The 25,944-nt window shown below is 42.4% G+C and overlaps 1 protein-coding gene across 1 annotated transcript in view; it reads left to right on the plus strand.

Moving 5' to 3' along the window:
- The window catches only part of HECA (hdc homolog, cell cycle regulator), a 42,913-nt gene that overhangs the window by 814 nt on the left and 16,155 nt on the right, over positions 1 to 25,944 (plus strand). Inside the window, exon 2 of the mRNA XM_040238788.1 lies at positions 1 to 67. This exon is cut by the window's left edge and continues 34 nt beyond it. Within this exon, the coding sequence (XP_040094722.1) occupies positions 1 to 67 (67 nt within the window). The remainder of the gene's footprint in view (positions 68 to 25,944) is intronic.

Here is a 25,944-nt window from a genome sequence, read left to right on the forward strand (position 1 = left end):
GCGGGGCCGGGCGCCGCCAACGCCGCGGCCGCCGCGGGGGCTGCAGCCGCGGGCGACGCCAAGAACGGTAAGTCGAGTCCGGTCGGGCGAGCGCCAACTTCCTCACCGACGGGGACGGCGCGGCGGCGGCGGGGCCCAGGGTGGCGCGGGCGATGCGTGGACAATGCGAGAGTCAGGAAGTGCTCACCCCGCCCCTCCGCCCCGCCGCGGCTGCCCCTTCCCGGTCCCCACGCACGGCGGCGGCGATCGATCGGCGGCCCCGGCTCGGTGTCCGCGCGGCTCTGCGGTCGCGCGCCTCGGGCAGCCTGCGCCCCAGACTCCGAGGGGCTTTCGGGTCCCCGGTCGGGGCGGCGCTCCCCTCGGGCCCTGCCCGTTGTGCTTGCGCTGGCAAAGCCGAGTGTGTGCCCTAGACCAGGGAGGAGGAAGGAAGGAAAGAAAGAGCTGCTCAAGTTGAGAAGAATGGTCCGATTGAAAACTTAGGCACCAGTTCCTTCTTCCCTGTGCTCCCCTCACCCACCCGCCTTCCCCTCCCCTGAGTGAAGGGGAGCCTCAAATCCCGGCCGACCGGGGCTTGCTGTGTCGACTGCCACAGGTGAAGAGGCCCCGAGACATTTTTACTGTAGAGTGTGTGTGTGTGTGTGTGTGTGTGTGTGTCGCTGGGCTGAGGGGGCGGGGGTGTGCTCTTTAATTCTGCTCGCTTGAGGAAGGAAGAGAATCTGAACTTGACTTCCGTTCTCAGCCCGGAGTTAAAAAAAAAAAAATCATTATTTAATTCTACTTCACATTTTAGGAGGAAGCTTAATAATCTGAATGCACCTTTTGAGAGAGCATTTAAGGAATAGTGAAGATGCCACAGGATTGCCGTTGTCACTGCAGAGACACAGTCTTATAGCGTGCTGGGCAAACGCTTTTTCGGACTTGGGCAGTTCTTTGAATTCCTCTGGTCAAGCAGGTTTTCAGGGCAGGGAATATAGGTATATTTTAATGAAAAGAGATTGGGTTCCTAATATCTGACTTTTAACTTGTAGGTTTCAGCTTCCAAAGCCCTTCTTTATGTAGATCACTTACTTTTTAAACTGGTGAACTGCACTTAGAAGAACCCCCACGGTTATCAGAGCAGAGGAGGCTGAAGATTAGCCTATTAGAACCTTAGGCCCCGTTGGCTATACCTCTGCAATTTTGAAATAGGAAGGTCCCCCCCCCGCCCCCCAGGAACAAACATCCCATTTGTGAATGTTTGAAAAGTCAAAATTTAGCCAAACTGTCTTTGGCGTGTTCTGTTTTTTTTTTTTTCGTGAAGGAGCATATAGTGGCTCAGCTGTGTCTGACTGCCACCCCATGGACTGTGGCCCGCCAGGCTCCTCTGTGAAATTCTCCAGGCAAGAATACTGAGTTGGTTGCCTGGATCTTCCTGACCCAGGGATCAAACCTGGGTCTCCGCCTTGCAGGCAGATTCTTTACCTTCTGAGTCACTTTAATGGACCCCCCCCTTTTTTTTTGTACTAAACTTCATCTTGGGATTGATGTGGCAGAGGAGAAAGAAGAGACTCCTTGCTCAGCCATTCAGTTTTGTCATCTTGGGAAGGACAGCTGTTCTGAGCCTCAATTTCCTACACTGTAAAATGGGGGAAAAAAGAATTATGCTGATTGTATTGGCTCCCTCAGGAAGTTATGGTGAGGCTCAGAGTGTCCCTTCTCTACCCAGTCCCCAGTACTTGTTTTAGAGGCTGGTTACATTTGTAACAAGCTTAGTCAAGTTTGTCAAGGAAAGTAAGTGATCAGTGAATGACAGCTGTCATTCACTCATTCAAAAGATGCTAAGCATTTACCATGTTACAAGTATTGTGTTAAGTATTAAAGGACAGGTGGCAGTCAAGAAAGGACCTGCTGGTCCTCACTGGAGCTTGCTGTCCTGGGGATGGTTCAGAGGGCTTACCCTGCATCTGCTTGAAAGTTTCAGGTTGACTGTTCCCTTTTCTTCTTCAAAAGATAAGACCTCGTAAAGGTGGTGTGAGGGAATGTTTTCCTTAGGCTAAGGTTATGGTGTCCCTGTTACTGCTTTCCACTGAAGTGGCAATCTCAGGTATATTTAGCAGTTCTGTGTATATCTGTGTGAAGGTATGTATTTGTGATCTGGAGCTTGTTTTATTACATGAATAGAGGAAAAAAGGAAGAAATGGGCCAAACATTGCAATAATCACACTTAGAGAAGGTACAAAGTTGTGTTAGAGCAGTGAGTTGCAATTTTTTTGCTTTTAATGTTTGTTTATTTATTTGGCTGCTTTATGTCTCAGTTGGGCATGCAGGATCTTTAGTTGGGGCATGTGGGATCTAGTTCCCTGGCCAGGGATTGAATCTGGGCCCCCTGCACTGGGAGCACGGGTGGAGTCTTAGCCACTGAACCACCAAGGAGTCCCCAGTGAGTTGAATTTTATGATGCCAAGTTCTTGATTCTGACGTGGTGTGAAGTCTCAGTGAGTGATCCACCTTAATGTGAAGAATATGTCACTCCAGTTGATGATAATTGCACATGGGTGCTGAGGTCTCCTGTGTGCGAAATTGATAAATAAGGAGATTAGAAATGCTTTTTTGTTCTCTCTCTCTCTTTTTTTTTTTTTTTTTTACCATTTAAAGATGTGTTTTTTAATGTGGGCGTGGGAGAGGTGGCATTGGTGAATTTTTAAAGGAAGGGGCAGCCGATATGTGCAGCCTCTCAATCAACTGATAAAACCCACTTATTTTTAAATTTCAGGATGATGTTAATTGAACTCATAGTATTTCTAAGTCAATTTTTTATTTAGCTATGACATGAAATTTCATAATCATGTATATTACACATCATTTATTTCAAGAGTGTAGTACATTTACATTATTAAACTTTTAAATGATTTGCTCTCACTGTTCAAGTCCATTGTGATCTACATCTGCAAGCATGCAAACTTTATGACTTCACCTAAAGTTAATAGTATTTATTTGTATTTGTTTGGAGTTCATAGAATGGTTTTATGTCTTGTGCTTCCTGGGCAGTGTGGACACTAGGGCAGGGTAATATTGTTCATAGTTTTTCACTGTTAGTCAGTAGTTATTTATAACTACTGATTCTATAAAAAAAGATTTGATGGTTAGGGAAACCTTGAGGAAGCCGTGGCTGAGTTATAGTTGAAGTTAAACTACTTGAAGTTAAGCTTCTTGGTTAAGTTGAATATTAATTGTAAGGACTTTGTACCCCTAAGAAGAAATTAATTAGTACATTTTCAGATACTGGTTTATGAAGTTTTTGTGGGGATTGGAGTAAAAGATGAAGAAGCGCTGTCCTCTTTTTACATAGTAAACATCTGTTTGCGCATATTGCAACATTTTGATTGTAGATGGACAAGATTTGCAGTGATTAGAAGGCAATGGCACTCCAGTACTCTTGCCTGGAAAATCCCATGGACGGAGGAGCCTGGTAGGCTATAGTCCATGGGGTCGCAAAGGGTCGGACATGACTGAGTGACTTCACTTGGAATCATGTAGTAGATTATACCCATGTATAGTTTTACTCTGGAATTCTGGTTCTATAAGGCCACTGGTTTTTGCTTGAGGCCTAAAAATATATGAGCCTTGGTCATAGTATCTACTTTTTAATGGGCCTGGATCTTAAATCCTTTTTATAAATTTCTGTTTTATGGATGACCATGGTTCACCATTCCATTCATTCCTGACTACTGCCAGAACCTCTGGGCTGCTGTTTGCCTTCATTCATTCAACCATTCATTCATTATCCTTTGTAGTAGATTGGGTTAGTTTACCCAGTGATTGATCTTGCATTTATTATAATATTATGTATATAATATTATACATAATATTAAGCTGATGCTTAAGCTCCAATACTTTGGTGACCTGATATGAAGAGCCAACTCATTGGAAAAGACCCTGATTCTGGGAAAGATGAAGGTAGGAGGAGAAGGGTTGACAGAGGATGACTGGTTAGGTAGCATCACTGACTCAATGGACATGAATTTGAGCAAACTCCAGTAGATAGTGGAAGACAGAGGAACCTGATGTGCTGAAGTCTATAGGGTCCCAAAGAGTCAGACATGGCTTAGCAACCGAACAACAACAACAATATATAATATAATATAATATATATGTGTGTGTATGTATATATATATATATATATAGTGGCTGACTTGCATGATATGAGCCTACTAACGGTTAGCCACTCATGTTAGATTCTGGAAATAGTCTTTGAGACAAAGATTTACCTGCCAGATGTTTACTGGATGTGCTGTTTGCATCATTAGTGGTCAGGGAGTGAGGGAAGCAAGACTGAGCAGAGGGAGCTCTGGAGCTCCGCTGGCCCTCCTGAGTTATCTTACCTTGAGGCATATGGGCGGGCCCTTAACTACCCTGCCTCACCCCCACATACACATTGGTTGGTCATTGGACATGGGGTACCCCCAGGAAGAGGGAATGATCTGGGAAGGGGGTGACAACTGTTAGCTGTAGAGCTTCTGTGGACATTTCAGCAGAGTAGTAAGTACAGGTACATCACTATTTTTAATGATTGCATATAATATACCATTGTGTGTCTATATCTTGGATAAACTGATCATTCTGCTCCTGTTTGATCTTTAAGTTCTTATTTGTATATCTCTAAGCATTATTCAATGGCACCCCACTCCAGTACTCTTGCCTGGAAAATCCCATGGGTGGAGGAGCCTGGTAGGCTACAGTCCATGGGGTTGCTAAGAGTTGGACACAACTGAGGGACTTCACTTTCAATTTTCACTTTCATGGATTGGAGAAGGAAATGGCAACCCACTCCAGTGTCCTTGCCTGGAGAATCCCAGGGACGAGGGAGCCTGGTGGGCTGCCATCTATGGAGTCACACAGAGTCGGACACGACTGAAGTGACTTAGCAGCAGCAGCAAGCATTACTCAGTTACTTCTTTAAGATAAACTATTACCTGTAGACTTGCTATGTCCAAGGATATGCACTTTGTTATGATTTTTAATACATGCCTGGAGATTGCCCTATGGAAAGGTTGTACCGTTTTAACTTCACTGAGGTCAGAGTGCCCTTTCCCCACGGCCTCTTCAGTTTCTGGTTCATACTGTTTTAAAGGTGTGCTGGAGAATCGTTGGTACTCTACAAACGTATCAACAGTAGGGAGGCCCTGTTTAGATTCAGAGCCTGGAGCAGATGCTGCCATACTTGGGGGTATTTTCCAAGGCTGCATTTATTTCTCTTGTGATCTTGTTAGCCACCAGATCAACAAGGATTCAACAAAATACCTAATAGTGGTAAATGGTATCTTACTAACTGGTGATGGTCCATGGGATCACAAAGAGTCAGACAGAGATTGAACATGCATGCACGATCGTTAGTGAGGATGCAAGCATAAGCTTTTGAAATTCTTGCTGCACTGTTATTCTAATCTTAAAAAATAAGCCCTAGAATTTTTTGTAAGTTTTAGTCAAAACGTGGTGTTTGAACAGACCTGGGTGTAACCCAAGGTGCCACAACTTAAGGGCAAAGTGACCTAACCTCTCTCAGCCTTCATTTTCTGAACACAAGCCTTTGGAGTATTTTTGCAGATTAAGAAAAATGGTATATGTGAAAGATCTTGGCACAGGGCCTGGCAAATATGAACACTATTAACAATGTCAAAAGTTTTGTGATTTGTTCAGCCTTATCTAGTTACAAGACTTGTTAAATTATTCTGTTGGGAACAGACACTGAGAGACAATAAGCTGATTTCTTAATGTAGAAAAAGACTGTGGTGTCATACAGATTTTTATTCAGGCATTGATTGGACTATACATGATTTTCTATTCTTCCCTCATCATCTGTTTTTTTCCATAGTTTACCTGGAAAAATCAGAGGATTTAACCAAAAGAAAAAAGTAAAAAGCAAACTGTGAAAATGGTTTCCTCTTCCTTTCCTCGTTCATTCGTGTATCTATCTAGTATGTACTGAGCGCCTGCTAGGTGCTGTGTCAGGGCACTGTGTTAGGCTCTGGGATTACAAGGACAAAAGAATCAGCCCCTGGGGGCTTACGGTTTAGTTGGGAGTTCTTATGGAAATGAATGAGAGTAGGTTATTGCATGTACTACACAAAGGCAGCTATGGAATAAGGAGCAGGAACTTGGGAGGTGGTCACGTATTGGATTAAAGCTGGGGCTTGTGTCTGAGGACATGAGCAAATGAACTGAGCACATAGAAGTAAAGAGTAATTCAGAGGAGGTGAGGCGCTCCGGGAGTTCTTTGGGGATCAGCTGGGGCTTAATACTATTAATTAAAGACCCTTTCCTCTCTCCAGGAAGCAGCTTGAAAGCTCATTCATTAGCTCCTGTGTTTGTTTGTTTGCTCATTCACTATTTTGTTCATCTGTGCACTCATGCATTTACTAAACATTTATTTTGTGCCTGCTGTCTTCTATGACTGGAAGTGTGACATTGAATTATACATGGAGACATCAGAATCTGCATGGCTCATGGAAACTGGGAGAGAGACATGTACACGTCAAGGGTAATGATCATAGGTGCCCAGTACAAGAAAGGATTTGTTTCCTTCAAGAGGGGGACCTTTGAGCTGAGTCTTGCAGGAAAAGAAGCAAGGCTCTGAAAGCAGAGGAAGGATGTTTTGAGGGTGGCTGGGGGAGGTGGGCAAGAGCCTTGAGTTCTGGTTGCTGCTAGTTCATGGCTGGTGTGAGGTTCGGTGGTGGAAAGGAAATGGGTCCAGACAGTCAAATCTGGGTGCTTAGTCACCAGTACAGAACCTTCCCTGAGGTTTATAAGCAAAGACATGATTGGTTGAGCCTGTAAGGGGGAATAATCATCGGTTGGCAAGCTTGTAAAGTTGTTGTTTATTTTAACATCATGGGTATCTTTCGGCAATCTTTCTTTTATTACAGCTAATCATGGTTTGGTGGTCCAGCCTGCCACTGACCGTTGATTGTGATTTTTTTAGTAAAGTAGTGGGCACACAGCACACACTGCTTTTCTGCACAGCAAGATGAAAGTGTGACAGCCCCAAGGAAAAGTCTCTCTTAATTGTGGGCACCAGCATCCTGATGCTCTGTTAGCCATGGGAGGTTAGCTAATTGAGGTGAACTTCAGAGAACCTGACGCCAAGGGAGGGCTGGGTACCATATGAGCCGAAGAGCTTTCTCTGGATGGAGGGCTTGTCGCTATGGTGTATTTTTCACATCTTGATAGAAAGTGTCTATCTCTGTGCTAGGTTGGACTAATTATATTCGTAATTTTATTTTTTATCCTCATCGAGTCAGTTTTAAAACAATAAAGTCTGGTGAGGGAGATGTCATTATTTTATACAAAGTGACTGTGTTTTTAAGTCTGTGTGTTTCAGAAAGCTTCCATTTCTCAGTGGTTGGTGAAATAGTAGCTTGCTTTATTTAATCAACAGGATGCTTTAGCTCAATTGTACTTGAGAGGTTTTTGTAAACTGGCAAAAAATAAGTAGCATTTCTAATTCTTAATTGTATGTTCTGATTTATCAGAAGTGGATAGAAAAAAATTATTTCTGCTAAATTATACTTAGGAGGATAGTACTTGAAAGCATTCTAAAAGTTAGAAACAAGAAAGATGTTAAGAGGAAGTTTGAAGAAAAGTGAAGGAGAACTTAAAAGGAAGTGTTAAATGTTAATCGTATCATTGTTTAGAATAACAAGAACGTTTGCATGGTTCTCATATGTACACATAGTGCAGTGTATTGATACTTCGCTGATTTAAATTGTCAAGGAGGAAAATCTTTTCTTCTATACTATCTTAATAAGAGATGGGGCGGGGAGAAGGGTTCTTCTAGGAAAGCAAGTGGCTTCCTAGTAAGAGTAGGGGAGAGGGTGAAAGGGCGCCTATAGGAAAACAAATGAATTTTTGAAGAGCTCAGTGGGCCCTAAAAGAATACATGGGTGATGATCATTTTGTGACAGTGTGTGTTTAGGTGTGGTGTGGAGACTTATCTCTGATGGTAAAAGTCAATCTTCTCAGGTTGCTTTTGAAAGGGGATTTATGACAATTGAGTTCTTTTGAGAGGCTCTGTTTTTAGGCAGAGATTTCAGGAACTCAAATGCCTTCAGCTTAAAATAATTTTTAGACCACAGTGGCAGATTCTGAACCCCTTCAAAACTTGTTGAAGTTCAGTATCACCCCCATAATAGCAGTTAGAAAAGATAGTGCTATAATTCTGGATTTCTATTTTTCATTTTATTGGAAATTTATTAGAAATAGATGGCCTTAAGCCATATGCCTTTATAAACTGAGAGGGTAAATTAGGCAAAAGTTAGGAAGATATCAACTTGCTCCTATAAGTAAAGAAGATATACTTGTCAAATTTCAAATGGATGTTTCTCCCAGGGGTTAGTATAGGTTTGATACCTGAGATCGTGTCCCTTTAAATCATAAAAGCATCTCAAGAGTCTTTTGACACTAGTATTGAAACTAAATCACAGACTACTTTAGGTTTCTAAATGAGCACTCCTGAATGTGACAATTACATCAATATAATGTTTAGTTGAACTGTAGAATTTATTAAAGTGACACATTACTTGTTATGCCTCACAGACCTCAGTGTCTGGACAGAAATGGAGGGAATGGGCAATGGAGGGAATCAAGGTCTGGCTATTTTTGATTGGCAGCAGGTGCAGTCTGTAATCTGAGAGGCTGAACCTGGGATGCCTGGTGATGGTTGTTACGAACAGATGCAGCGCTGCCAGAGGCCGTGAGAGAGCCTGGCATTGGAAGATAGGAAGCGTTTTTCTGTGGTGGAGGCAGAAATGAGCATGTCTGATACATAGGGCAACTTGGAGAATTCTTCTGCTTCACCTCCTCAGATCTGTTCTTACTGGGCAGTGCTTACAAGTTGGAGTATTGTTAATCCTACAATGATATGTATTGGGCATTTAGTTTTACAAATGCTGATGATGTGTTGTGGTTTAGTAGCAAATTAGGTAAAATGCCTGGATGGTAGTTAAGTTGGGGCTCTAGAACCCCTGGAACCCACAGAAAGCAGAAGTAGCTATTGCCGGCAACAGGAACAATGATCACTCCCTTTATGGAGCTCTGACTGGGAGCCAGGCAGGACCCCCCTGCTGTCTGCAGTCTGCATTGGAGGCCAGGGACACTAAGCTCCAGAAATGGCCTCCCTCTCTTTTTACAGAAAAGGCATACTGGTGTTGGAGAGATGTGCTGGACCCTGATGTTGCAGTCAGATCTTACATGATACTGGGTCTGTTTTGACTGATATGCAAACCTATGTATGAATAATGAACAAGTTTTTAAGTAGAGGGCTTAAATTTAGTATAAAAACATTAGGGGAAGCAATCATTGTTATTGTTGTTTAGTCACTAAGTTGTGTTCAACTCTTTTAGACCCCATGGACTCTAGCCTGCTAGGCTCCTCTGTCTATGGGGTTTCCTAGGCAAAAATACAGGAGAAGGCAATGGCACCCCACTCCAGTACTCTTGCCTGGAAAATCCCATGGATGGAGGAGCCTGGTGGGCTACAGTCCATGGGGTCGCTGAGAGTCGGACACGACTCAGTGACTTCACTCTCACTTTTCACTTTCCTGCATTGGAGAAGGAAATGGCAGCCCACTCCAGTGTTCTTGCCTGGAGAATCCCAGGGACTGGGGAGCCTGGTGGGCTGCCGTCTGTGGGGTCGCACAGAGTCAGACACGACTGAAGTGACTTAGCAGCAGGCAAAAATACTGGAGTGGGTGGCCATTCTCATCTCCAGGGGATCTTGCCGATCCAGGGTTCAAACTCGGGCCTCCTGCATTGCAGGCAGATTCTTTACCACTGAGCCACCAGGGAATCCTAAGAAAGCTATAGGGCCATTTAAATTACTTTTAAAAGACCTCATGCTTATCTTTCTGGTACTTGAACTGAAATTAAATTTGTGAAACAAGAACACATTTGTCCAAGGAAGCACTTGGCTTACACATTGTACGCTCATGTTAATTTGATCCTTCTCATGATAGAAGGACTTCCTGGTCTTGGGATGGCAGAAACAGGACATCTGCATGGACACTTCCAGTTCTTAATGGATCACAGTTCATAGTGTGGATGCGATTATCTTCTTTAGGCCGAAGTTCTAGAAGTGAGATCACTGGTCACCAGGCGTGTGATTTTCAAGGCTTTGATGCCTCTTGCCAAACTGCTGTCCAGAAAGGGTTCCCCCCTTTCCACTGACTCTGGCGCTGCATGGAGTGCTCCATTCTCCACACTCCTCCACTGGGAGTTTGGTAACCACTTTCCCCTATGCCAATCAGATAGGTGAAAAATCACATCCCATTGTAATGTTCATTTCCATTTGTTAACTTGCCAGCTGAGTGAATGTCTTTTTATGTGTATACTGTTCGTTTGTGTTTTTTCCTGTTTGTGTTTTTTGTCCATTTAACTAATGGGCATTGATCCTGCACAAGGTCTTTGTATATTCAGGATACTTTTTGACATACATTTCTCCTGGCTTATTGTTTATCTTCTTCCCTTGTTTGAAGTATCCTGGCTGGTTAGAAATGTTATAGATTTGTATGATTCCAGAAAATCCACGAAGAGATAGAAACTTAAGAGAAAGACAAGAGAGAGTGGGGAAAGTTGTCTGTAAAGTTACTTGTAGGAAAAGCAGTTTGGGCCTGGCATCAGGGTAGTGACTGAATTCATTTGGGTGTCAACGCATAGTAACACTGTTAGGTTTGTGAGGTTCTGTTTCCTTCTGTTTGTGAGCTTCCTGAGGTTCTGTTTGTATTTAATTTGCAAGGCTTTGTTTCACAGGATTGGTTATAGTTCCCATTACCCTCCTTCACCTCCTCCCTGACCACTCCTGTCCATGGGAGCTGAGCTCCCATGCTCAACGCCTGTTGTTTCCTGCACATTCTTAAAGTCCCCTGCAGTTTTTATTCCAGTCAGTTCCAAGGACTTTGAAACTTGTAGATAAAAGCTTACTATTTACTTATCACCTCTGCTACAAACTGAGGCCGCTTATGGCTAAGTTACCTGTAAATTCCCTGTGATCATAAACTTAAATGCTGAATTATAGGAAAGTTCTCACTTTTTTCATTCTGGCATTTGCATTCAAATTACATTTCTTTGTTAAGAAAGTGAGAACACAGAACTCACCTGGACCAAGAGTTTATTTGTGCCCTGTTCATCATGCTGATCCAGTCTGCCCTGTGCTTCTCAAATGTCTGTGACTTGCAGGAGATTCCCAAACTCATTGCTTTTTTTAAAGAGTGTGAGATTTGAGAGACCCAGATCCTAGTTTGAGGTTTGCATTTTGCAAGGCTGATGGAGCTTTCTGAGGCCAACTATTCTTATCTGTGGAAAGCAGGATACCATGATATTGTGCATGACTAACTCTTTGCAAAAAACTGTATTGCTATTTGAAAAAGCCCATGGTTGTGTCATGCTTTGGGGTTTTGGGTGTTTTCTAGTCGGTGTTTTGGTTTTCTGTTTGTCATGTGGTTGTGCGTCTGCTTCCCCTAGTGGTGAATGCATGCTCTGATTTGTTGGAAGAACCGGGGCCAACCTGGGCTTTGCCCCACAGCTTGCAGTGAATGTTGCTCTTCCAAAATGCTGATTCTACTTCCTTGGGAGAGCCTTTCGTTTCTCTGTAGGTTCATGTCTGGCAGCTCTTGCTGTGTGGGTTTTCCCAAGGAATCTGCAGTGTTTACCTGCTGGTCTCAGGGTGAGCGCCCTCCTTGAGTGGGCTCTTCTAGGGTTTCTGACCCACTGAGGGGAAGGCCTGTGGAGGCTGAAGTCATGGGGCGAGTGCTTTCCCCCAGCCTGAGTAGAGCTGACTTGGGAATTGTTTCATTGTGATCTGTGAATCATCTGTCCCCAGGTTTCATTATAACCACAAACTGTGCTGTGATTTTAACCATTTGATTAGCAGAGCCTTGCTTTTGGCCTGGTGTGCCTGTGTCTGTAATCATGCCTTCTTTAGTTTGTGTCCACTCACTTCAGGCCTTTGTGCTCCCTGCTGTTTACCAACCCCTGGGGTTCTGTGGAGTAGGAGTTTGTGTTGTAAAAGCATTTGGGATACTTTCATAACGCTTGTGTGCATGCTTGCTAAGTCGCTTCAGTCATGTCCAACTCTTTGCGACCCTATGGATTATAGCCCGCCAGGCACCTCTGTCCATGGGATTCTCCAGGCAACAATACTGGAGTGGGATGCCACTACTGGAGTGGGATGCCATTTCCTCCTGCAGGTCATAACACTTTGGGTTGTTTCCTTACCTCCCTTTCAGATTTTACATCTTAAATAAAATTAAAGAATTGTGAATGTACCAAATTGTATTATGGATTTTAACAAGATAACTTCTACAGGCATATGACACTTGGTATGTATCTGTGTTGGTGTGTTTATATAAATGTATGGGTGCATTTTTTAAAATCATTGTTTTTCTTGGGATTTGGGTTGATTAAAAACAAGCCTTCTCTTTGAGATATTCAGATTTGAAATTTTTGACTTTGTATCAGTTTTCCTCAGTTTATTTTTTAATGTTTCATGAGGTGTGTGATCTAAAGATGAATTGGAAAAGTTTTGAAGAATTAATTTGAAATTTTTTCTGTTGACAGATTTGGAAATACTGATTAGAATTTATATGGAGTATAATCATATATACATTAGTATATGTTTATATATTTTAATAAAATTGTATTTAACTGGACAAATTCTTTTATGACAAAAGAGAAATGTCTAGATATTTTTGCTAACTCTTTTATAAATGGTATATTCCCCCTCTAGGTTAGAAATGAATAGTTTTGAACCTTTGAAAATAATCATACTATAAAATTATATTTTGTGTTCCACAAAAGTTAATAACTGGGAAAGGAAGGATTGTTTAGTTATTAATATAATGACATCTTTGGCTTAATATATCAGTGGGGTAAAAACTTTTGGGGAAGAACTTTGAGCTTCCTTTGCAGTAGAAAATTTTATGGCATACTCTTCTGAAAATAAGTCATATTATAGCAGCTTTATTGAGTATGTATATGTGGTGAACTACTGAGTTTGGACATAGACATGATTTATTTTTGAGTCTAGTTTTCATTTTCACTGAGGTATGTATAAGGCTTAGAAACACCCTCTGCTTTGACAAGTCTTTCCTTGTTACAACAGATTCTATAACTTGCTTGTTGGTTGCTGATGCAGCATTTTAGAAATAGGCCGAGTAGTGTGGCCCCCCAGGCTAAAGCTTTGTCTTCTCTTCCGAGCTCACAGCAGGGTGACTGCGGGGGTGGAAGGGAATGCTATAACACTTTTTCTCAGGTTTATTTTGAAGGGAAGGCAAGGGAACTGAGAGTGTATTTTTCAGGGAGTTCAGCAGGATAGGAAAGGAATATGGAAAACAAAGGAGTGTAAGGATTTGATTTAGCTTGGAGTGTGGATAGAGTAGGGAAATGAATTTAGCCAGTAGTAGTCTGAAAATCTTCTTGGGGATTGTTGGCATGTTGACCCAAGCAGGGTTCAGGCAAAGCAGGTTGAGGTTCTGCTTCTCAACGCCAGCGCTCTTTCTGCTGCCCCATTCCATAGTGTCTACTGATACAATGCCAAATCTTTATGTTCTTTCCGAGAAAAGTTGCTTTATTCTCGTTGACATGTAAGCCTTTTTTTTTTTTTTGAGATTAGCACTTTTGTTAGCTAGAGTAGATTTACCTCACTCTCTTTCTTTGTTTTTAAGGAGTGCAAAGATTGGGGTCAGGAAATCTTTATATTGTAATCGGGTTTAAGCACTTGTTTCTTTAATTTGACTTTCTGTAGACCTAGTTTTTAAATAATTCTGGATTGATTTGGGCATTGGCCATTCTGAATAAACTTGTGTCACCGGATCATAGTAAGTAGTTCGATAATTGTGAATGAGACACTATTTCAAATTCTAGAACTGGTTACTGTATCTTGTTACACAGAATTACTGGTCACTGCCTCTCCTTATAAGCTAGCTCTGTGCTCTTTATTGATCTCTGTGCAGTATGAGTGGGTGTGGAAGAGGGAAGGTGCCTTGCTAGCTGAATGACCTTGGGCAGAGCAGTAAAGGATCCTCTTGTGGGCTTAGGACGTGTTTGTAGAATCTGAACCAAGGGATTGTCTTATTTGTATTGTGTGAAATTTTGGTATTTTAAAAAAACTTTCAGGGAAAATTATGAAACCATTATCTTCATCCTGATATTCGGCCAAAAGCAGACGTATTTGGGGTCTGTGTCCTTTTAGGTCTTGACATGATCTCTGGTAGATAACAAAACTGTGAGTTTTCTACTTTAAAGTCATTATTGACACAGATTTCTTACTGGTATCAGGGTTTTTGAGCCAGAATGGAAATTTAAAAATGGGTAAAATAGAAGTCTATAGCTTTCTATTTAGTTTTAACTTCAGACTAGGTAGGCTTGTGAATTTTAACTGAACCTAAGAGTGAGTGAGTCTAGGAGAATAAACTGAATCTATTGAGACAACGTGAAAAACCCAAGTTGTTAAATATAGTTGAAGAGCACGTTGTTGTTTTTTTTTTTGGTTGGTGGGGGAAATATGAGGCTTCCATGTTTATTTGGGTGGAGTGGTTTGTTTGAGTAGAAGTCTTGTGTTTAAATCCTATTCAAAGCATGAAAACATGTTTAACTGAATTTAATCTCCATGTACTCAACTTGCTACCCTCTGTGGAACAGTCTCACACACTAAAATAACATCAGAGAGGATAAACTAAATCAGAGGTTAAGACAGATATGCTTAAGTGAGCTTTACTATAGCTCCCATACTAATTAAAACAAGTTGACAAAATACTTTGAAAGTATTAGTTTCCCTTCGTTACAGGACTTAGTATCTTTTAAAAAGTTTTAGTAGATAAAGGTCTTGAAATAGTTGAGAAAATTTACTTAAAAACTTTTTTAGTTTTCACTTGAGAAAATACTCACCAGTTAGTTAACCCCCTGGTGAGTCTGAGGTGTGGTATGGGCACCGGCCTCCTTCTCCTCTGATCTGCGCTCAGTACTGCCCCCCAGGGAGGGCTGGTGACCGAAGCAGAGGCTTGGCACATGGGCCTCATCGGTGACCAGGTGGCAGATCCAGTCCTGGACCTAGTTGTGGCACTCTTTGAGTGTAGCCGAGGGACGTGGGGCTTTGGGCTGGGAGTTTCTGAGATTCCTGAATGCATCTGTGATGTCATCACTGTAATTTTCAGCAGGCTGATTTGAAGGTGTTCATAAAACTTTTTTAAGACAGATATACTTAAGTGAGCTTTACTGTAGCTCCTATACTAATTAAAACAAGTTGACAAAATACTTGAAAAATACTTTTTTTGCTTGTGTATCCCCTAAAGGAATTTGAGAAAGCAAAGTCCCTTTTACTTAATAATGTTTCACCGTGGTTTTTTTGGTTGTTGTTGTTTAAGTTTAAATGCAGAGGGTACAGTCTTCAGTTTATTGTAAATCTTGTCATTTTGATGTATTTAAACAGAATCCAAATATCATAGTAACTTGATAGCCATAGTCATTTAAAAGATCATGGTCAGAAATTTTACATTTTTTTTTTCTATTTTTATCATCTTGTCATTTTTCTATAACAAAATATGTCTTTAAACTTAAATTTATATTAAGACCTACTTCCGGAATGATTGAAGGACCTCTGGATATCTGCCTCTCCTTAAAAACAATGTGAACACCAGAAAAAATTATCAAAATCAACTTTTCAGAATTCTAGAAATGAACAAAAAACGTGCTTTAATCCTCAGAGTTTTTATTCAAGGGAAATAACTGAGTCATAGTACGAACAATGAATTTTGTTTTCTCTTAACTTGCTCTATTCCCGTTCCTCTCCCTGGCTCCATGGTAGCTTTTTTTTAAAAATATATATATATATGTGTGTGTGTGTGTGTTTGAAGTATGGTTGATTTACAGTGTTGTGTTAGTTTCTGGTGTACAGCAAAGTGATTTTGTTTTATGCGTATATATATATATGTATACTTTTCAGATTCTTTTCCTTTGGTTGTTACAAGATATTGAATATAATTTCCTGTGCTATACAGTAGGGTCTTATTTATCTATTTTATATATAGTAGTATACATTGTGAAAGTAGTGTCTGACTCTTTGTGACCCCATAGACTATACAGTCCATGGAATTCTCCAGGCCAGAATACTGAAGTGGGTAGCTGTTCGCTTCTCCAGGGGATCTTCCCAACCCAGGGATCAAACCCAGGTCTCCTACATTGCTGGTGGGTTCTTTACCAGCTCAGCCCCAAGGGAAGCCCTGTAATATTCATAGTAGCTTTAAAACAAGCAGCCTAGTAGTCATTGGAGGGGGAAGAACAGATTTGAAGCTTCCCCTAAAATTCTAGTCCCAGAGAACTACCACCTTTCGACATGTCTGGAAGCTGCCTGGTAAAACCTCATTCACAGGGCTGGTCTTTATTTGACCTGGCTCAGAGGTTACCCCGTGTTAGAAGCCCTCTTACGACATCTGCTGAACACACTCAGCAGCAGTTGTTTGTCATTGTAATTATGATACTAGCCAGCAGCCAGAGCAAACAAGAAATGGGTCAAAACACTTAAGAAGAATGTCTTGAAAGTGGGAAGTCCATAAAGGGTTTTGAGAAGCTCTGACACATTCCTGGTGCCCTAGAGCAGGGGTCCCTAGCCTCCAGGATCTAATGCCTGGTGATCTGAGGTGGAGTTGATGCAGTAATAATAGAAATAATGTGCACAATAAATGTATTGTACTTGAACCTTCCCGAAACCATCCCCCCAACCCCTGGTCTATGGAAAATTTGTCTTCCGTGAAACCCATCCCTGGTGCCCCCGCTGCTCTAGAAGACCATGCATGTGGGCAGGGCTCAGAGCATGCCCAGGGAAGACTTGAAGAGCCCCTCATTGTTGCTTCTGGCTGATCTGGAGACTCCAAAAAAGCTGAAAGTAAAGGCCAGTAAGGTTGTAAATTGTTGAAGCATTGAAGGCTTACCCAACACACACACAGCCCCTTGGTAAAGGGTGGGACACTTACTGTTCAGGGCATTTAAGGAAGTCTCCATCCAGTACTAGCTGACCACTAAACTAACTGAGCAGAAACTTCGGTGGCTACATGTGATATAAAGATAGAGACCTTACAGAATTAGTCACTAAACAAACAGCAGTAACAACAGCAGCAGCATCCTGGAAGGAGGGAAAATCTGATTTTCAGAGAGTTGACACTGTTAGTAAAAGTGTCTAGTTTTCAAGAAAAAAGTATAAGATACTCAAAGACACAGGAAAGTGTGGCTAACAAATTTATTCATCATTTGAATCCCCTATATGAAGCTCTGGACTAGGCACACAACAGGTGTTCAGAAGTGTTATTGAATTGACTTGTAATTAGCTGATTTTCAGAGACCCTGTGTGTTTTTCTTTTGTAATAAGTGTTTAACCCTGAGACAAACCCTGGTATGTTTATTTTGTCCCCTAGAACAGGTTCTTTATTAAATAATAACTATTAATAGAAGCCATACATTTGCCCAAATGAGTGTTTATTAGTATTCTGGAAAATTTGAAAGCTGTTTCTTTAATTAAGTAAGTATAATAAATCTGCTAAGAAAACTGCCTCATTCAGAGACCAGATTAGTTTGAAATATTTCCTGTGTAAAGTTTGCCTGTATAGTTTTACAGCATTTTGAGAATATAACTATTGTTCTGTTTTGCAAATGTCCAGATCTGTAGAGACCTGTAATCAAGTGCTCATGTTATCCAGTATTTGACTTCTTTATAGTAGATTGCAAAACTTTAGTGTGTCAGGCCTAGTAAACTGGTGTTACATCTACATATCTGGACATGCTTATTAAAAAAAAATCTGGAAAACAAATCTGGCCTCAAATCCATAATATTTGCAGATGATAAATAAACCTTTACTGTGTTCACGATCAGTCTTGAGGATGGCAGAAATTCAGGGTTGTTAGGTACTATATTGACATTCCCTGATTCATCCCAGGAGCAGAGGAGGAAAGTGGAACTGCTGAAGACGTCACATCAGTGCACAGAGTGTTATCAGTATATCCTGGTTTCAGATACTTACTTGTGTATATTTTTTATATTTTTCATCATCCTTTTCTGCTCCAGTGTCTGTAAAAAAAGATGAAGCAAACCTACTGGACCTGCAGGCCTCAAAACCCCATGTCACTGCAAGGAGAAGATGCTCACTGAATTTGCATTGATGCCAGGCAGGAAGGCAAGGGAAGATTAATATCTTGGAGAATGTGGTCAGAATTCCAAAAGCTGTTGACAGATCCCTGCCGAGGCTAATGCTAGGCTGGCAATATTCAAAGAGTGACACGAGCAGGAGCAAGCTATAAAACTGATCGTTGTTTACTGGCAATTGTAATTGCCAAAAAGTCTGGGGTTTACCGTGGATCTTGAGGCTAAAATTTAACTGTTGAAGAACTTGGTTAGCAAAAGCCAGGGTCTTTTGTTGTTGTTCACTGTGCATCTAGAGTAGGTGTGTATGCGTGTAAACATGCATGTGTATGAAATTACACTGTTAGGGTGATATCTGGTAATTCATAGATACACTCGTACAACATCTGTGTATGACTGTGTGCCTTATTTCAGTTGGCATGTTATAAACTTGTTTTTTTCTTATATTCTTTCATGTAAATACATGTATCTATAATTAGTATACCAATGGACATGACTTTTATTATTAAAACAAGTTGTCATTATAATTGCTAATGCCATTAATAAAGGCTCGATGGCTATAGTAATCTGCTCTTCTTGCTATTAGGTTTTACACTGGCATTTTTTCCACTTGCCATCCTGTAGGGGCTCAGATGGTAAAGAATCTGCCTGCAATGCAGGAGACCCGGGTTCGATCCCTGGGGGGGAATATCCCTTGGAGAAGGGAATGGCTACCCTTTCCATAGGGTTGCAAGGAGCCAAACACAGCTGAGCAACTAACACGTTCATCCTTAGAAGGTGAAGTTGGTTGGATTCATAGCTGTCAGTGGTGATGTAACCTCGCAGCAGGTTCAGATTGTGTGGCCACATCTGTAATACTTGCCATTTCGCCGTTCACTGCTCTTTTGTCTGCCTCTCCCTTCGAGCTAATCTCTGCAGTGAACATGGGGTTTGTCAGAAATGAATTCCTGGGTTTGCTAGGTGAGGGAGAAGTGGGAAGAAGGGGAAGTAAAGAGGCGGCTGTTGGCAAGAGCTGAGTGGAGACAAGACTGGGCCCACACAGGGATGACAGAGTCTAGGCTTTGTGGGTTAGAGCCCTGCAGACAGGATCTCCTCTTCCCGGAAGAAGATGAGGTGGGGTGGAGTTGGCAGGCGCCAGAGCCCACTTCACCGTGTCTCGACTTCACCAGTGAGGCTGGGAGCAGGTGACGGAAGAGGCACGTGCCTGGTCCAGGCGGGACAAGGAGGCCGGAGGGGCTGGATTGGCTGGCAGAGCTCTGAACAGCAGGAATCAGCCTGGGATGTGTCTGAGAGACACCAGGCTGGTTAGGAACAGGTGGATGGCTGGGCATGAACAGCAGAGTGGGAAGCTGAAGGGGCTGAGCCCAGGAGAAGGAGTGAGAGTGTGGAGCTGGTGAGCACGGCAGCTCCAGGACTCAGTGCTTATGCCGCAGCCAGCCCTTCCCCAAGGGGCTGTGTCTGTGGGGCTCCTGGGCTCCGTGGGTCAGCACTGGCCTCTTCTCTCAGTTTGCATCCTTTTCTGGCTGACTTTGGATAATGAGAAGGGAGGAGAGCATCTGCCCCCACCCCAAAGTCCACAGTTTGATATGAATTAGGCAAAGCTGGTTTGAAATTTACGGGAAAAAGTGGGGAATGGATTTTTCTTTTGATCATTTATAGCCTCCTCCTTCTACAAATAAACTGGCTTTCAAAAATACATGTAATACTGTAATAATAAATAAGTGAGAATATTAGTAATAGGGATGATACTGTTAGGAAAAATAATGGATATCTTGGGGCATTGCAAGAGGGGGGTCACAAATGTGGCTTTCAGATTTCTAGTACATGGAGGGAAGAAGCAAACAGAAGCAGAGGTCTGCACTCCAGGGTCCATCAGATAAGAAAACAAAGCAAAACAAAACCAGTGACTTACAAAATGTTATAAAATACTGAGCAATGTCCACGACAATATCCTTTCATAAATAAAACAGATTTATTAGGCCTGCTCACATCATTAAGGGGCTTCCCAGGTGGCACTAGTGGTAGAGAATTCACCTGCCAATGCATGTAATACCTTCATACTGTAAGAGACATGGGTTTGAATCCCTGGGTCAGGAAGATCCCTTGGAGGAGGGCATGGCAACCCACTGCAGTATTCTTGCCTGGAAAATCCCATGGACAGAGGAGCCTGGCGGGCTACAGTCCATGGGGTCACAAAGAGTCAGACACAACTGAGCAACTGAGCATGCATGCGTATGCACCATTAAAAGCAGCCTGTCCAGGGAATAAAACAGTGTGGTCCAGGTAACCAGCCCTGTGACACCTGGCTTTACTAAGAGATAGCTTTTACCTGGTGCAAGGCTGACACACTCAGATGCCTCCAGGGTCCTGGTATATGAATAAGTATGTGAACAGGGCTTGATGCATCTAAAAGGCATTTACACTTCATAACAAGAATCCCTGTACTGGTTTAATAAGACACTGCAGGCTAGACCACCCCCTGGAGCTCATATCTAGAAGACTGTGGACATCATCTTTGACATCCTTCCTAAAAATTGTTTCTCTCAGTAGAATGTTTGGATGTTATTAAACAGCAGTGAGTAGTGGGCATATTTTCTGATGGGTGTCTTGTCTGCAGATGACCCCTGTTGCCAGTTGATCACACAGCTGAATGTTTTACCCGTTAGACATACTAGGGGGAGGTGAAGCCATTTGTCTTTTCAGCTGAGGCCGTCGGGAATCTATAGGCAAGGGGAGGGCCCAACTCCACTGTGGCCTTTGGTCTTCAGGCACCATTCTGGATGCACCAAGAGAGAAGTAAGCCAACATTTTTGGGACACTGTACTTATAACTTAGGTGGTAAATGGCAAGCACATATAAAAATATTATTTTGGAGTTTTGATTATGGCTGTATTTGGAATATTTGTGCACACAAAGGGAAGGCCATTGACAGGGATAATCAGAATCAGGTTCTTTAGTGTTTCAGGGAAGCAAGGCACATGCTTTAAAATTGGATTATAGTACTGGAGGATAACATGAAATCTTTTCTGGAGTCTCAACAGTGGGATGGTTTAATAGCTGGGCAGTCTCTGTTGTTATATATGTGCACACATTCAGACACACGTGCATATACACATACACTTAACCTGGAGTTCTCTCTGCATCCTGTGATACTGTGGATTGGTTCCGAGAGCTCATGGACCAGTCTTCAGAGTGAGTGCATGCAGTACATGAAATGCCAGGGTGCTGTGTAGTTCTCTGTGATTTAGTGCCCTCAAGATCTAAATCTCCAGGCAGAAGAAAAGGCAGTCTGCTAATTTATTTCCTAGTATCACGTGATCCCATTGTATGCAAACTGAATTATGCAAATTTCAACTAATGATACATAAATGATAATAAAAGTTTCACGTTATGTGCAAAGTTTTGGCAGGCACATTCCCCCAAATTATGCATCAGGCTATCTCATGTTTTCAAAGCCAGCAGGTCAACTGAATTGTAAAAATGCTTTGTTACCCAATGTCACATCCTTTTCTTTTTAAGAGAAATACCTTCTAACCCTTGGCAATATTATGTGAACTCTTGTTGCTTACAGATATTCTTCATGGATTTAAGTGACATTTGTGTTATTATTTTCAAATTAGCGTATAACTCAAACCTTTATTACAGCATTCAGAGTAACCGAGTTGTGCTAATAATACTCATGCTGGAAAACATCCTGAAAATCTGTAACTTTGGAACAGAAATAGGATAAAACACTGAGCTATGCCATGCTGTCAATTTATGAGGTACAACTGAGAAATATTAGAGATAATTCTGATATTAAAAAGCAGCAGTAAAGCAAAAACACAGCACAGCGGCTGAGCTGCAGATTTATGCTTTCCGAGGATGCATTCCCCATACTCCGCCCGCAGACTGTGAGATAATCAGTCTTGAATTATGTAAGTTCTTTAGGAACACATCGAATGAATCAAAGGCAGCCATGCTTTTTGTGAATCCCAGTTACCCAGGCTTGGAAAAGATCTTTTTAGGTTGAAAACTACATATAGCAAGGTACTTGGCTGACACTGAATAGAAGATCTTTAGGGGGCTAGGAGAACAGAATTTTCCTTCTGCTTCTTTAAAACTTGTCAGTACATATTTAGTGACTTATTTTATGCATGCCACCCTGCTTTGTTTGTGGGGGGAGAGCACTTATTTTTTGCACTTACCTACAGATGGAGAAAGGAGGTTGGTCACTTCCTGGTTGTAGCTTTGCTCTAAATGAGGTCCTTTTGTTTCTACATCAAGTAATATAAAGTGATAGGGCTTTTAATAATAATTGCATGTATTTAAATTGTGCTCATTATGGGTCGGGCACCATTTAAACTGCCTTAATAACTCCTTTTATATTCACTCCTTTGATATTTGAGGTAGGTGCTCCTCTTGTTGCTGCCATTTTACAGATGAGAAGAAAGAAGCCCAGGGAGGTTGAAGTGACTAGTCAGAGGTCTTAAAACTGCTAAGTTTAGAGCTGCAAGTCAATCCAGGCTGGTCGGCTGGCTCTGGAGTCCATATCCTCAATCACCGTGCTCCAGCCCCTCAGGAAGCTTGGAGATAGATGAGCATCCTCAGGTCAAAACAGTCGTCCCCCCAGGGGAACTTGCTCTTTAGACAAGACGGTGTGCTCCCACTAAGAGGAATTACTCTATGGAACAGACCTGTATCATAAAACAGTTGTTCAGAAACCTTAAAGTTTGCATTTGGTACCTGGATGCTGAAGGAAGGTAGAATAGATTGTGGTAAGTTTGAGGAAGTGAGTGTGAGGGCCAGGGGCTGCCCGAGAGGGGCTCCTGGCTGAGTCTCGAAGGCCTGTGGAGACTGCTAGACAGGGGGCTGAGCTCCCTGGGGGCCACCTTCCCCCACCTTCCCTCCTCCAGCACTCCATCACTGCAGACTCCTAAATCTGACTGGACCCTAGTTGCCTTCCCCGAGACATTCATTAGACACGTGACACAGTTTTCACTGTAGTGAGTTTGCAAGGATGAGTGTGACCAAATCCCTACCTTAGGCTTTGTCTAGAAAGCCTCACATGACTTCAGAAGCCTCCCTACCCCGCCAAACTCCCCACCTGCCTGTGATGCTTGAAATTATTTTAAGAGCTGTGAGAACAGTTAATTTCACAGTTAAGAAGCTGAAAACAGCAGTGTCTGGTTTGGGGGTTCCTGTGAGTGTGAACGAGTTTATCATCAAGAGCTTTGGGTTGGTTGGGCAGGCAGTGTAAATGGCCACCGTCAGATCCTTCCCTTTCATTAGGTGCTGGGGGTGGGGTTGGGGAGGGGGACACAAAGGCCTGAGGTGGGAGGAAGGATACAGGATGAGATGGAGAGAGACAGATGTTGCCCAAGTGATGTCAGCCTCCTTATCTTATTGTCCAGACTGGAAACGACTTGAGATTTTTGCCCAGAATGAGGTGAAAGTAGAAGTGAAAGTAGCTCAGTCGTGTCCGACTCTAGGCCAGAATACTGGAGTGTAGGTAGCCTTTCCCTTCTCCAGGGGATCTTCCAACCCAGGGATCGAACCTAGGTCTCCTGCATTGGTTGCAGGCTGATTCTTTACCAGCTGAGCCACAAGGGAAGCCCAAGAATAATGGAGTGGGTAGCCTGTCCCGTCTCCAGGGGATCTACCTGACCCAGGAATCGAACTGGGGTCTCCTGCATTGCAAGTGGATTCTTTATCAACTGAGCTATCAGGGAGCAGAATGAGGTGAGCCCTGATTATTTTCACTTGGGCAGGGAGAAATTGAGTGTGAGATATTTGATGGTGAAGCCGTAAAAACATGTACTGGAGAGTTCCTATACATTTTTTAAAACCATACTGTCTTCATATGAAGGAACCTTTTCTCATTTTGCTTGTTAGGCAACACAGCTCAGACTAAAGTCCCGAGGGTTGTGCATAACAGAGGCCCTCACTGAAGTGAGGATTCCCTTCTGACTTTCCCTCATTTATACCTTTGTGGGACTACTATTCTTAATAGCTAGGAATTTTCTAAATTTAGAAGTAGCTTTCAGGAAACAATCAAATACTTTCTATAATGTGGCAAATTTTGTTATAGGTGTGATATTTGAATGCCACTAGTGCTGTTTTTTACAGTTAAAAGAACGTTTGCTATATGTTTCAGTAAATTGCAAAACTTAGGAAACTGAAAAAAAGGCATGGCATTATTCATTTATTGACTTACTTTCTAAATGTCTTGGAGCAGCCTGCATTTAGTGGGGGAGCACTACATTTAGAAGAGTTTTTATGGAACTTTACTGTCATGAAGCGCTTCCACCTGCATTTGAGGTGAGTGCACGCAAGCATCTGTAGCCTTACTTTACAGATGAGGAAACTGCTCCAAGTCAAACAGCTAGTCAGTGGTGGAACTGGCACCCACACCCCTTTCATTCTTCCCAGCTGCCTTTCCAAACAAATCCTGAAGGAAATAGTGTCTTTGAGCAGAAAGGCAAGCCCTCCATGGCTTCACTAGAAGCCTATAAGAAAAAGAGAAGGGTGGGGAAGAAAAAGAAGGCTGTGTAGATATAAAAGGTTTGTCAGAGGCCCTTTCCCAAGTTTCCCCTATTCCTCACCCTGTTCCTCAGAGCCTTGCCCTAAGGCTGGAGGTATGTAACAGGGCAAGGTGTCTGTTGCATATGTTTGGTGTTAAACAAGCCCTGGCTTTATATCTTCGCATGTAGGCATGCATGTTAATGCTATATTTAGCGCTTCCCAGGTGGTGCTAGTGGTAATGAACCTGCCTGCCGATGCAAGAGACACAGCATACCTGGGTTCGATCCCTGGGTCGGGAAAATCTCTTGAAGAAGGAGATGGCAACCCCATTCCAGTATTCTTGCCCGGAGAATCCCATGGACAGAGGAGCCTAGTGGGCTACAGTCCATAGGGTTGCAGAGAGGTGGACATGACTGAAGCGTCTTAGCATGCGTACACTTGGCTTTATATATGTTTTTGAGGTCTAACCATAAGGCCCATCAAAGTGGCTGCCATGTGAACCAGCCGAGCTGGCAGGTTGGAGTGGAGGCACTTTGTTGTGGAGTCCCACCTGGAGAAATAGGTGGGAATGGCTGTGATGAAGACAGACGGTGTTAGAGGGACAGGGACGTGGAGCTGTGTTCCCTCCTCTGTGCATGTGGTCCAGGCATGAACGTCTTTAGAGCTCTTACCATGGCTTGCCAGTCTTTCCAAGTCCAAAGACATGATATGTAGGAAGTGCTCAGGATTGGCTGAATGATATGCATTTGGAACTTAAAAAAGATGTAAGAGTAATTTTTCCCCTTTTAGTCTACCTTTCTTTAATGTGAAAAATACTTTTAAAAGAAACATCAAGTCAATCTCAACATTTAAAATTTAAAGTTTTGGATATTGTGAATGCAGAGGTACTCCTGGGTCATTCTTAAATTTGATTTCCTTAGTCCTGGGTTAATATCACTTAGGTTTCTGCTGGTACATTTCAGAGTTGCTCCCTTCGAAGCTGTTCCTCTGCAGGATTGACGATAAAAGCCACTGAACTTTATTTAATTGACTAATTAACATTTTGAAATACTGTGTTTTAAAATGTCACCTGGAGCCTAGGTGACTACAGTTAATTTACCCAGTGCACACACAGCTCTTCTTTTCAGTGTGCTTCCCTACCCTAGTCTTTATGCTAGGATCACAGCCTTCTCTCTTCCTTCCGCTCTGCTTATCATGTGTGGGTTTCATGTGCCAGTGTCTTTTTAGTAAGCCTTTATGCAGCATTGGATGTGTGCAAGACCTGAGCCCAGTGGTGCCAGGAAA

The sequence above is a fragment of the Oryx dammah genome, unplaced genomic scaffold (genome assembly GCF_014754425.2).
Source record: "Oryx dammah isolate SB20612 unplaced genomic scaffold, SCBI_Odam_1.1 HiC_scaffold_4, whole genome shotgun sequence".
NCBI lineage: Eukaryota > Metazoa > Chordata > Mammalia > Artiodactyla > Bovidae > Oryx > Oryx dammah.